The sequence below is a fragment of the Mesoplodon mirus genome (genome assembly GCF_964341445.2).
Source record: "Mesoplodon mirus genome assembly, chromosome: 6".
Lineage (NCBI taxonomy): Eukaryota > Metazoa > Chordata > Mammalia > Artiodactyla > Ziphiidae > Mesoplodon > Mesoplodon mirus.
The window spans coordinates 87,729,639-87,742,096 of NC_138982.1; the positions used below are offsets into that span (position 1 = coordinate 87,729,639).

The 12,458-nt window shown below is 48.9% G+C and overlaps 1 protein-coding gene across 5 annotated transcripts in view; it reads right to left on the reverse strand.

Annotated features, from left to right (window-relative positions):
• BOC (BOC cell adhesion associated, oncogene regulated) overlaps positions 1-12,458 on the reverse strand; it is an 81,300-nt gene that overhangs the window by 35,068 nt on the left and 33,774 nt on the right. For all 5 annotated transcript variants that reach the window (XM_082625896.1, XM_082625895.1, XM_082625894.1 and 2 more), the window contains 2 exons: positions 8,392-8,553; positions 7,417-7,695 (listed from right to left, as the gene is read on the reverse strand). In XM_082625896.1, coding sequence (XP_082482022.1) covers positions 7,417-7,695; positions 8,392-8,488 — 376 coding nt within the window. In that variant the 5' untranslated portion in view covers positions 8,489-8,553. The remainder of the gene's footprint in view (positions 1-7,416; positions 7,696-8,391; positions 8,554-12,458) is intronic.

Consider the following 12,458-nt stretch of genomic DNA (forward strand, 5'->3'; position numbering starts at 1 on the left):
CACGGAACTGAGTCCTCTTTGGGTAAATATTGACCATTGCTAAATAGAGAATTGGAACCCTGGCTGTTTGGGGCAGTTGCTGCCATGATGCCCTGAGCTAACTCCACACATTTGTCTGGGCCCCTGTGCCAGGCCTACTGGGATTAGCATTACCAAAGCCATTTGAAGATTTCACCAGAATACCAGGAGAAATTCTTGTGAGGTGTGAATTTCTGCCTGTATCCAGTAGAAAACAGAAAGGGTTAATATGACTTTGGCCTAAAGCTGTAAGGTATTCCTTAGTCATTAGTACCTTTTAGGTTTAAACTGTCTTTCAATAATTTTCTTGTCCAACTGGCAAAGTAAAATACACAACGCTTACGGCATAAAGCAGTTGGATTTCAAGGTCAAGTTAGTTCTCCTTTTCCAACTATACCACCATGTGGAGCTGTCTCTCTGCCTCTCCCAGCAAAGGCAGATTCACACTGTGCCTGGTGGGTATCTTCAGACCCAGCTTTCAGCTGCAGATTCCTTTCCCCTCCTAGGGAAATACAGCCACTGGGTGATGGTCTCTCTCTTGCTGCCTCATCCTAATTTCAGGATCGGACTGAACTCACTATGGAATTATCTGCACCGTCCAAGAAACTGCACTGGGCTTAGGTCTAAGTACACGATGTAGAGAGCTGAACTTCGTTGTTGAAGGTCTGAGAAAGGGATGTGAGGACTCAAAAAATTAGAGATAAAGGTTGTCCTGCACAAATTCAAGGCTCAACCCTGAGTCTTCCTCAATCCCCTGAAACTGAAATGAATCACTGTTCACCTGAGCTCCCATGGAAATCTGTTTATATCTCTATTAGGCAACTCATGGGTCTGACTGACTTGCTTTATGGCTAACATGTAAATGCAGTCCACCTTCTCCATCAGACTAAGAGATCCTCAGCAGGACGGACTAGGTCTTACTGTGCTGCTGGAAATTCTAAACACTCCCCAATTCGCAGGACAGCAATCTCCAAAACACCCAGATATTGAACTCAGGAGAATGGTTGGTTTGCTGGTTCCCTAGTGGGACTCATGAATCGCCAGCCTGCTGGCTAGCCCTATGGATTTTGGACCTACCAGCCTCCACAATCATGTGAGCCAATTCTTTTTTTTTTTTTTTTTTTTTTGTGGTACACGGGCCTCTCACTGTTGTGGCCTCTCCAGTTGTGGAGCACAGGCTCAGCGGCCATGGCTCACAGGCCCAGCCGCTCCACGGCATGTGGGATCTTCCTGGACCGGGGCACGAACCCATATCCCCTGCATCGGCAGGCGGACTCTCAACCACTGCGCCACCAGGGAAGCCGGAGCCAATTCTTTAAAATGAATCTTTCTCTCCCTTTCTTTTTGCCTTTCTCTACTCCTCTTTCTCTCTCTCTCTCCCCATATGTGTGTGTGTGTATAATTATATATATGTTCTCCATAAAATTACATGTGTGTATATATAATTATATAAGTGTATATATAGTCATATATATGTTCTCCCTAAAATTATGTGTGTTTATTTAATTATGTATGTGTGTATATATGTGTGTGTGTATATACACATACATGCATTTTATATATATATGTAGAGAGAGAGGGGGGGGGGAGAGAGATTGGCTCTTCTTCTCTGGAGAACCCTGACTAAAAACAAGGATAAAGGAAGCTAGAAATTTTTTTTTTTTAATGTCAACAGCAATCCTTAGTGGCCTATTCTAATTCAGGGTCACAGCACAGAAGACCTTAAGGAAGTGTCTGATGGGAATCAGAGCTAGGGAGGTGAGTAAGAAGAGTCATGGCTTCTGTCTGTGGAACTCACAAGGCCAAGGGCCAGGGTCGGCCCATCCTGCCAGGGCAAACCAGCACTGTCTCCTTGGAACAATAAGCAGCAGTGAACCAACACAAGCATAAATGGGCAGCTCTGTGGGCTACACTGACAACATATATGCAGTGACACTATGGGCTGCTCTCAGAGGTGGCGGGGAGGTGGGAACCCAGGTTGGAGAACATGTGTGTAGGGGAAGCTAAGAAATTCACGGGAAATGGGTTTGTTCTCTCTTCCTGATAAGCCAGTCCTCTCTCTTGGCTCTGGCTGTGATGGAAGCTTTGCCACTCCTGGGCTCTGTCGTCCTAGGGCTGCTCCCAGAGTGGAGTTGGGCAGCACAGGGTTGGGCACAGGCCTCAGAGCCTTCTGCAAGAGGACACTCCACACATATGTGCTGACCAAATGGGTGAGTGAATGAAGTCTGGAATTCATAAAATGCCTCAAAATATTCCTATCGTATACTCTCTCACTTGATTCTCTAAAAAACAAAACAAAACCATAAGATGGATGATGTAATCATTACTGTGCTCATTTCACAGTTGTGGCAACCTGAGAAATCAAGTGACTTGCCCAAAGCCACATTAACTCTAAGTGGCAGAGTTAAAACTTAAAAAAAAAAAAAGAAGAAAAAAAGATCCTCGGTTTAAGTTGCTTGTTTTTTCCATTACACCAGTTTGGCTCTTCATTTCACTCATGGGTTAAATTATGGTAACAAAGGGCCCCTGTCCCCTTCTGACCTTTCCTCAAAGGCACAGAGTCATGGACGCAGCTGCCTAAGGGGAACTCCTTCCTTTCCTGTCAGCTGTCTTGCCTCTGATCTCTCATGCCAGAGAAGGATAATTCAGGAGTACGTGACTGGTCCTAGGGTTTAAAGACCTTACGGAGGGGTTACAGATCGGCTGTCAATTAAACCAGCACCAGCATAAGACTTCACATTAGCCTGAGGACTAAATTCCCCAGATATAGAATTACTACCCAGTTACCACCTTTTTTATTTCCAACTATGACTAGGACCTAGGGATTATAGGATAACTGGGAGAATTAACTGAAAAGATAGAAAGAAGGTAAAAATGAAGAATTATTAGGAGTTTATCTGAATGGTAGATGACTAGTGGTAAGGGGTTGGAAACAGCTTTCACGCTGCGTGCCAGCTCTGAACTGGTTGTGATTACGTGCTGTGCTGTGTGGAAAGCAACGCTAAGGATGCCTCGGGGTCCAGGAACAAGGAATGTGGTGTCCACGGGCAACATCCGCTGTTGGTTCAGGCGCACAGAGTGGTTGGCACCCGGGTGTAAAGCTTGTGAAAAGAGAGGTAAGAGGAAGAGAGGTAAGAAAGGAGAGCAAAGCATTTCAAAAAGAATTAGACAAGGTGGTCTGAAGAGAGGCATTAGCAGCAAGAGAGATTCACCACAAAGAAAGCTTAAGTGAAAAGGGAAAAATAATCTCCACAAAAGAGAGTGGGAAGGGCACCTCCACAGAGAGTAAGAAAAGCAGTTCTCCACACAGCCAGTACCACCTGGAGGAGAGGGTGGGAGTGCACAGGTGAGACTTCAGGTGGTCCCATTTTACCTGAAGAACACAGGCTGATGTCACCAGGCAGGGGTAAAGTACAAGTGCACCCCCTGGCATCAGAGTAAAAGTGGTCTGGACCAGGGAAGTTCTGCTAGCAGCCTCCTCCACATCCCTGAATCTGCAAGCCAGGTCTCAGCCCCCATCACTGCAAGCCCCATCACTGCAAGCCCCCATCACTGAAAGCCCCATCACTGCAAGCCCCATCACTGCAAGCCCCCATCACTGCAAGCCCCATCACTGCAAGCCCCCATCACTGAAAGCCCCATCACTGAAAGCCCCATCACTGAAAGCCCCCATCACTGCAAGCCCCATCACTGCAAGCCCCCATCACTGAAAGCCCCATCACTGAAAGCCCCATCACTGAAAGCCCCCATCACTGAAAGCCCCATCACTGCAAGCCCCCATCACTGCAAGCCCCATCACTGCAAGCCCCATCACTGCAAGCCCCCATCACTGAAAGCCCCATCACTGCAAGCCCCATCACTGCAAGCCCCATCACTGCAAGCCCCCATCACTGAAAGCCCCATCACTGCAAGCCCCCATCACTGAAAGCCCCATCACTGCAAGCCCCCATCACTGAAAGCCCCATCACTGAAAGCCCCATCACTGCAAGCCCCCATCACTGCAAGCCCCATCACTGAAAGCCCCATCACTGAAAGCCCCCATCACTGCAAGCCCCCATCACTGAAAGCCCCCATCACTGAAAGCCCCATCACTGAAAGCCCCCATCACTGAAAGCCCCCATCACTGAAAGCCCCCATCACTGAAAGCCCCATCAATGAAAGCCCCCATCACTGAAAGCCACCAGTGATCTCTAGGGGTTCACGGAGATGCAGGAGGCAGCGCCCTGCCACGGAGGCCCAACAGCAAGTGCCCTGACTGAGGATGAACATCTGAATGCACTGGGGAGAGGCCGGAGGAGAAGGAAGCCTGAAACACCAAGTGTGGGTGTGCGTGCGTGCGTGCGTGCAAGCGCCAGCACACCGCTGCCGGTCTCGCCTCTGAATGCAGAACGTGCCTTCGATAATCCCTTCTGCCGCTCGGCCTCCCTCGCACACCAGCCACCCAGCAAAACACAGCCCCCATTCTGCTCAGGAATGTGCTCTGGGAAACTTAATCTAGCTGCTGAGTCTGGGCCAAATCCCCCACGGCATTAACCCAAGGACAGCACCCCTCTCTCCCGCCTTCCCACCACCCCGTCACTGCCTCCTCCAAGTTTGGGAGGCTGTAGTTCCAGTCCACCAACTCCCTCTCCCCAGGACCCAGACCTTCCAAGCCCGCTCTCCCCATTTCCAGCACTTCTCCATCCATCTTCTGGTCAGGCCCAAACATTTCTCTTCTGATTCATGCCTACATGACACGCCAATGGCTCTTGGTTTTCAAACAAGACTCGCCTCAGCTTCTGCACAAGCCCCCTCTTCTCTCACTGCGCCTTCTTGGGTTGCAACCAAACCATTCCCTTTGTGCTCACTGCCAACTGCAGATCCCTTTGAGCACCAGAGAAAGAAGCGGCCAGGAATTTTTTAAAAATAAAGGCTATAAATTGTCTCTCCTCACACAGATTCACCTTGAAGTAGAAGGAGGGCTCCAAAATAAATCTTCCACTCTCCAGCTCTCCTGTTCTCCAAACAATGAGAGGTTCAGGCTGGCTCGTGATTAGGCAAAGTTAGGGAGTCTCCCAAGTCTTCACAGACGAGGGCTGACCATTTGCAGGTGAGCAAACCTCCTGGAGGAGCGGCGTTGCTAAAGGCACAAAGGCTGCTAAAAGGCACCTCTCCTTTGTAATAACGAACAACAGGCAAGGACCTGATTGCCCAGCCCTAGGAAGAGCGTTCAGGACACTGTGGTAGAGCCACTCTGGGATGTTCTAGGGCCATGAGCAACTGTGCTCCTGCTCTGGAGGGGGATGGGGGACAGATTAACTAGAAGCGTGCCAGAGCGGTGGTTACACGGTACGTACACGTGAAAAACACATTGGGCTGTTCACTTAACATTCGTGCATTTTGTGTACTTTACTGGATGCATTTTATACTCAATAAAAAAGAAAAAGTAAATACGGTCCTATGGCCAATGGAAAACGCTTGTCATACGATGTCAAAGGGGAGAGAATAAGGACAGACACTGTATATTCAGTAGTGTAAAAATATAGGTAGGGATGAAGACCAGAAGGGTATACTCCAAAATGATGATGGTGGTGGTATGAGGATGGTGGGGAGACATTATGTTCCACATATTCTAAACTTTCTAGAGTCAATTGAATTATAATTTAAAAATCTACGAGAGAAGTATGATGGTAAGAAGTGTAGCTCTGGCCTCAGCCCTTCTTGTTATGACGAGATGACCCCTGTCACTCTCCTCATCCAGCTCTCCCAGCACCCTCCCCCAGCCCACCAGCACACCTGGGGGGGGCCCAGCAGGTGGCCCAGGGCCTGCCTGCCTCACTAAACCCAAACCCGAACCCTAAGCCTGCTCCCCAGAGGCCTGGCACTCAGATTCAGTGAGTGCTGCTGCGGCCAGAGGCAAAGTGGCTCCAAGATGCAGCCCAGGCTTGGCCTCCCCCACTAGGGAGGTAGCTAGGGACCCACCCTGTCTTCCGGCCTCCTCTGAGAAGAGGGCAGGGCTGCTAAACGGGTTCCTCAAGAAACAGGAGTACCGTTGCCAGCCTCGTTCTAGTCTCTATTCTCCCACGGGAGTGAAGTCCCTCTAGGGATCTGGAAACCAGAGGGCGGGGCGGGGTCTTTTCTCCCCTGCTTTTCTACTCCCCCTTCTCTCACCACTTTCTCCCCAGGACTCACGCCTCACACCTCAGGGACCCCAGCCGACACTTAAGGAGCATCTTAGAAGCTTGGCTGCCTTAGGTGTGACCTGTAACATAAGGACCACCAACCTCCTGGAACCACATGGTCTAGGAGGTTGATAACGATGGTGACATGGAAGCAGGGCTGTCCGGGATAAAGAGGCACAGCTAAGTCGTGAGGGAACAAGCTCAGGAGACCTTCTCAAAGGTTAAGCCCAAACACCATGGAACTCTCAACAAGATCCCGTTTCCTAGGCTTCAGCCACCAGGAAGGGGAGGTTAATTCTTAATACTGTTGACCTTGGACAACATGGGTTTGAACTGCGTGGGTCCACGTGGCTGGAGATCTTTTCCCCCACGGTAAATACTATGGCACCGCATGCCCCAAGGTTGGTTGGACCTGCGGATGCAGAGGACCCCTTATGAGTTATATGCCAATTCTCGAGTGCCCAGAGGGTCGGCGACCCTCACCCTGAATTGTTCAAGGGCCAAGTGAATGTCCTGGCTATAGACTCCACATATAAGAGCAGGCGTTGCGGCTGCGCTTCCAAAATAAGCCTTTGGAAGTTTATTTAACCAGTCAAGTCTCATTTCCCATACATACCATGTGTAGAAAATCAGGTAATGTGTGTACTGAGCTTGGGCACAATAGTGTATCCAAGTGGTCATTATATATAAGAGTAGCACGAAGTCTTCTCCCGGCATCCTCCTTGGACCAAAGTGTCGCCTCACTTCTTCCTCTCTACCCTCTGTCCCACAGTTCCCTTTTCATTGTGTTCCACTATTTCTGTTTCAGGAATTTAGACTATGCCTGCCCCGCAGAGAGGCAGGAGGCCAAGGGGGAATGGGCGGGCTCTGTTCAGACCACACGTGGCCCTGTACATGCTCTGACTGCAACTGCTTCGAGGATGGGGGGCGGGGGGCACAACAACATTGAAGACCACAGGCGACCAAGTAGAAAGGCACGGCGTGGCCCAGCTCTGGGGCCCACAGAAACAGCTCAACCATGTCAAGTTTCCTTCTTTCTAGACGCTCACTCCAGACACTGCCTCTACTCAGAGAGCACAAAGGTCCCCAGCCACTGGAGATTACCGGGCAGCCACCACTCTCTGATTGGAAACGTCAGCTGGCAAGGCCCCTTTTATGGCGGGACTGATGACAGGGGGTTTGATTGGGGTGGGGGACAGAGAGAGGATGGGAGGGTGCAGAGAGGAGCAGTACTCACTAGCTAGTGTCACGGTGGCTGGCACGCTGGCCACAGCCCCTGCAGGCATCCGGGCCACACACTGGTACCGTCCCACAGTGTGGTTGTTGAGGGCAGTGATGACGAGGGTCCCGCGGGTGATGAGGACGCCCAGGGCATCGTCCGAGCCATTCAGCTCCTTCCCGTTCAGGCGCCAGGTGGTGTTCATCCAGGGGGGCTCCACCACGCAGCCCAAGATCACGGTTCCTCCAAGCTTCTGGACGGTGGAAGAAGGCTGGACAGTGACCTGAGGAACCTCGTCTGGAGGAAGAACAGGGATGTAGCGATGAACTGACACCCCCAAGAAACCAACAGCATGACATGCTCAGAAGCACAGCACCCAGGCAGCCTTTCAGAGTTGAGCAACCCAGAGAGGAGTTGACTTTTCTCTGAAGAACTCTGCTGACCTCGGGTCCATTTCCCCAACCTGGCCTTTTCCACAGAAAGTAGACTGGAGCGGCAGTGTGGTATGAAGGCAAGAGCTCAGGCTTTGGACCTGAACAGGAGCTGCGTCTGAATCCCAGTGCCACTGCTTCTGAGCCAGGGAACTTTAGCCTTTTGGGGTCTCAGTTTCTTACCTGTAAAATGGGACTAATAATATTTGTCTCACAGCGTCGCTGGGAAGCTGACAAACAATGCACGTAAACTGCCTGCTGTAATGCCATATAGTAAGTGCTCAATAAAAGGTAGTTCAGTCATTATCGTTACTTCCTCTAGTATAAGTTTCAAATGATTAAAATATCAAAATACAACCAATATGATGTTATTGAGATCATTTCTCATCTCGTATTATTGAGCGTGTCCCTGAAGGTCAGTGGGAAGGAAATGCTCTTTGAAATCCAGGAGGAAGGAGGCCTTTTTAGAGGGTCCTTGTAGAATGCTTGATGCTTCCCTCTGACACTAGGGGCAAAGTGTTCTTCCCAGAAGGGCCACTGAGAAGGCAAGGAAAACACTCACTCAGGTTTGCGAAGCAGCCCGCCATGGCCAAGAGGAGGCAAGCAAGTGTGACCTCGGACCTCTTTCCTCTCTGCGTTATCATCATCCCACGCGGCATGGTGTGTCAACGTCCCATAAGCCAAAGGAGTCACTCAAAGAGGTACCACAATCCCCTGCTACACTCTGTGGTGAAAAAGAGAGAGAAACGGCTGTGGTAAGAATGCCTGGGGCACCCCTGTGGTAGCCATGGGGCCTGGCTTTGTCCCCATGCCCCCTGCTTCCATCACACAGGTGGTAACATTCAAAGTCTTGACCTGGCCGGCTGTTGGAAGACTAAAGAACACTCTCATGCCATTTCTCATCTAACATAAGCTGCTTCTAAGTTGCCCCTTTGAGCTAGAAGGGGATGTCATGGTAAGAAGGCCAGAGCCTTGCCCAGTGCACCCATAGCAACAAGGACAGGAGAGCCCAGGACATGGAGAGGCGGAGACCGGCCGCCATGTCCCAGGCTCAGGGCAGTGAGTAGCCAGCACAGATGCTGGAAAGGATGCACTTATCCTTACCATTTGCTTGCAGGAGGCCAGGTGCCCAGGGCTACGTGGCACACCATGCTTCTAGTTTAGACTACGGTGCACGGTGCTGTCATAGTACACTGAATGCATGCTGCATCCCTCATTTAGGGGATGTTACTAATTACTGAATCCTAAAGTCTCAGAGGCTCATGAAAGATCTCCTGTTTTGACTCACCCCAGCCCTTCACCTACCTCCTTGTCAACATTCTTTGATTTCCTGGAACCTACCAACCCTCCTCAGCTTGTCTAACCTCTGCAACTCCAGACACAAACACAGACAAAAGTCACACTCAGCCAAGGCCCCTCTTCTTCTCTCCGTCCCCTAGGGCTGAAATTCTGGTATTTTCCATCTCTACAAAATCTGTACTTTTTTTAAAATAGACAATTTCATTTTTATCTTGGTCTTCTGCCAGATCATTTTTTTTTCCCCAGAGGCTCTCCTTTATATGCATTCTTTTTGACCCTGAGTCCTAATCAGATTATTTTAAATTTTAGTGACATAAAATTTTCACATAGTGAAACACACACATCTTGGGTGTATAATCATAAATGTGCATATGCCTAATACATTTTTTTAAATGACAGAATTAAAGTGGAAACTAGGCAGTTTTATAATCATAGTGGCAATTGTTACACTCCCCTCGTAGTGACTGACAGAACAGTTAGACGAAAAATTGTAGGGATATAGAAGATCTGAACAACAATGTCAACCTTCTTGATCTAATTGACATTCATTAATCATTAGAGCCAACAACAGTATTCTTTTTTTTTTTTTTTTTTTTTTTTTTTTTTGCGGTACGCGGGCCTCTCAGTGTTGTGGCCTCTCCCGTTGCGGAGCACAGGCTCCGGACGCGCAGGCTCAGCGGCCATGGCTCACGGACCCAGCTGCTCCGCGGCATGTGGGATCTTCCCGGACCGGGGCACGAACCCGTGTCCCCTGCATCGGCAGGTGGACTCTCAACCACTGCGCCACCAGGGAAGCCCACACAGTATTATTTCTTTATGCCTCATTTAAGCTATGGTGTTTAAAAGATTCATCAAAATCACAAAGAGGCAGATGTACACACACTTCTGTCACAGCCAAAACCAAGATCTTGCCTCTGTGTTTTCACTGCTGTACCTATAGAACATGAGACCAATGAGGAAGGTGTGCCCACACCCTGCTAGGCAGGGAGACAGTAGAGTGAGATTCAGGTACCTGAAGGCAGCATCGCAGTGATCCAGGCAGTGGATGCATATTCCTGGATCGTGCACATGGGCGATATTAATAGTATATTTCCAGGAGGGTGACGTATACTCAAAATGCAAACACTTTTGGACCAGTTTATCTAAACCAGTGACTCTTTCAAAAACTTATAGTCATCACTGAAAAATCATAGGAGGTAGTTAAGCTGCCCAGCTGACAGCTGTACGCTCTCCAGTCTCTGGAGTTCTGGCTACTTGTATGGTCTGTTGTAAGAGCCGGTCTTGGGCCTCTCAACTCCCATGGCTCCTTTCACAGAGGACTGAAGGCTGGGCTTCGAGGCTCTTGCTCTGTGCTAGGGAGTGCTTGAGATCTGCCTAAACCTCTCCCTTCTCCAAGCTCCTCTGGCTTTTCACCTAGCTACTTAAGAGAGTTAAGAGGGCTACACTGCTTTGCCAAACAAGCACCCCTCCAAACCAGATCTAGGGCCCGGCCCCACACTGATGTTCGGAACGGTTTCTAGGGCAGAGTCCTTTCCCCTTGACTTTTAATCCTTCCCTTTGCCTCGTGTCTTCAACATCAGAGGACCTCCACTCTTCTGGGGAAGAACAAGGGGACATTTTCTAAAAGAGGTTTGAAAGAAAAATTTTAAGCTTTTCCTGACAAGCTTTTCCCTCTTGGGGTAGAGAGAGCTTTTGCTCCTTTCCAGACAATCCAGGAAATCAAAGGGTCGTGTTATTAGCAAAGTGAAATTAAGGGAAGCTGCAAAGGATGTGAGTATGGCAGGGCAGGGCAGCCGTGCTGGGAGGGAGGGCACGCCTGTTATCACGATAGGTATCTTGCTAAGCTCTTTGCACAAGGTGTTCTTTTAATCTTCAGAACAACTCTACACGGTGGAGACTATTATCCCCACTTTACAGGTGAGGAAATTGAGTTCCACAGGGTAAGTAACTAGCCCGAGGTCATATGACTGTAGGCCTGGAATGAAACCCAGGTTGGGCTCATTCCAAAGTTCTGTGCTTTTCACCACAATAGTAGCCTTTTCACGTTTTTCTTCTACCAGCCCTCTGCATCAAGTGGGCGCTTGACGAACAGAGTTGGAATAGGGTGACGTGGAACAATGAGGAATTTTCACAGTGGTTTCTTAATCACTGTTCATTAAGGAAACGTTCATTAATATAGTTCCAGACGAACAGCAAAAAGCAAGCCTTTGGTGTCCCCTCCATCGTCCAGATACTAGCTTTAATTCTCTACTTTCCCCCAACGAAATAGCGTATTTATCTAGAACACTGCATGAATGACCAGTTACAGGATTTTAGGGAACTTGCTTGCTCATGACTTGTTCCTCTTTCCCCAACTCCTTGAGGAGATTGCCCACAGCTGCTCTACCCCCGCCCCAAGAAAGGAAGAAGGAAGGAAAGGAAGGCAGCAGGGAGACGGAATGAATACAAAGTAATAAAGGGCAGAGGGAAGACAGGCAGACAAAGAGGGACAGGAGGGCTGTTTCTTATCCCAGCACACAGGGGCCACCGAGGTGTCTGGGTTGTCAAGTCGACAAAGGTTTTACTGAGGAAATTCAGCCCAGACCCCCTCCTGCTTAACGAGGACCAGCCAAACAATTCCTGTTACTTCTGCACCCTGGGTAACTTATAAGGTTCAAAATGGAAACAGACCCCACTGCTGCTGCCAGCTACCATCCCGCTTTTAAAGGAGAAAAAAAATGTAGCTGAGGAGGGAGAGGGAGTGAGGAAGCAGGTGTCCAAAGAGGGAGAAAGGAGTTAACTCATGAACTCCCACAACAGAGCTGTAAGCAGATACCACTCAGAGAGCCCAAAGCAGGACACATGGGGTCTCCGTCACGGCAAAGCAGAACCGTGGCAAAAATACAGAGGTGGGGGGATCACCGTAGCTATGATGCATCTTATTTAGCAGCTGGGGAAACTGAGCTGCTTCCTGGAGGAAGTTACCTCGTGAGCTTGGTCTAGAAAAATAGTTCCAAAAATGCAGGTTTCTGAGAACATTTTTTTAATAATAAAAAAAGGCAAGTAGGGCTTAATTGGAGTACCTAACTGTAGTGTAACTTTGTCCCACTGTGAAATGAACAAGGTACAATTTCAAAATTGGGTGAAGGCAACAGTAAGGCCTGTTATTTTTCTTGGCAATGCAAGGTAGGTCTAGATCCTTATTTTTTCTGCATATTCTCAGAAAAAGAGATCAAGAAAAAAAAAATCAAAAGCAGAGAGAAGGGAAAACGAATTCTTGACATGAATTCCTCATTGAGACCTAGGTACTTTCTATTTTTAAGGGTTACTTGGACACAAAAAATAAAAGAA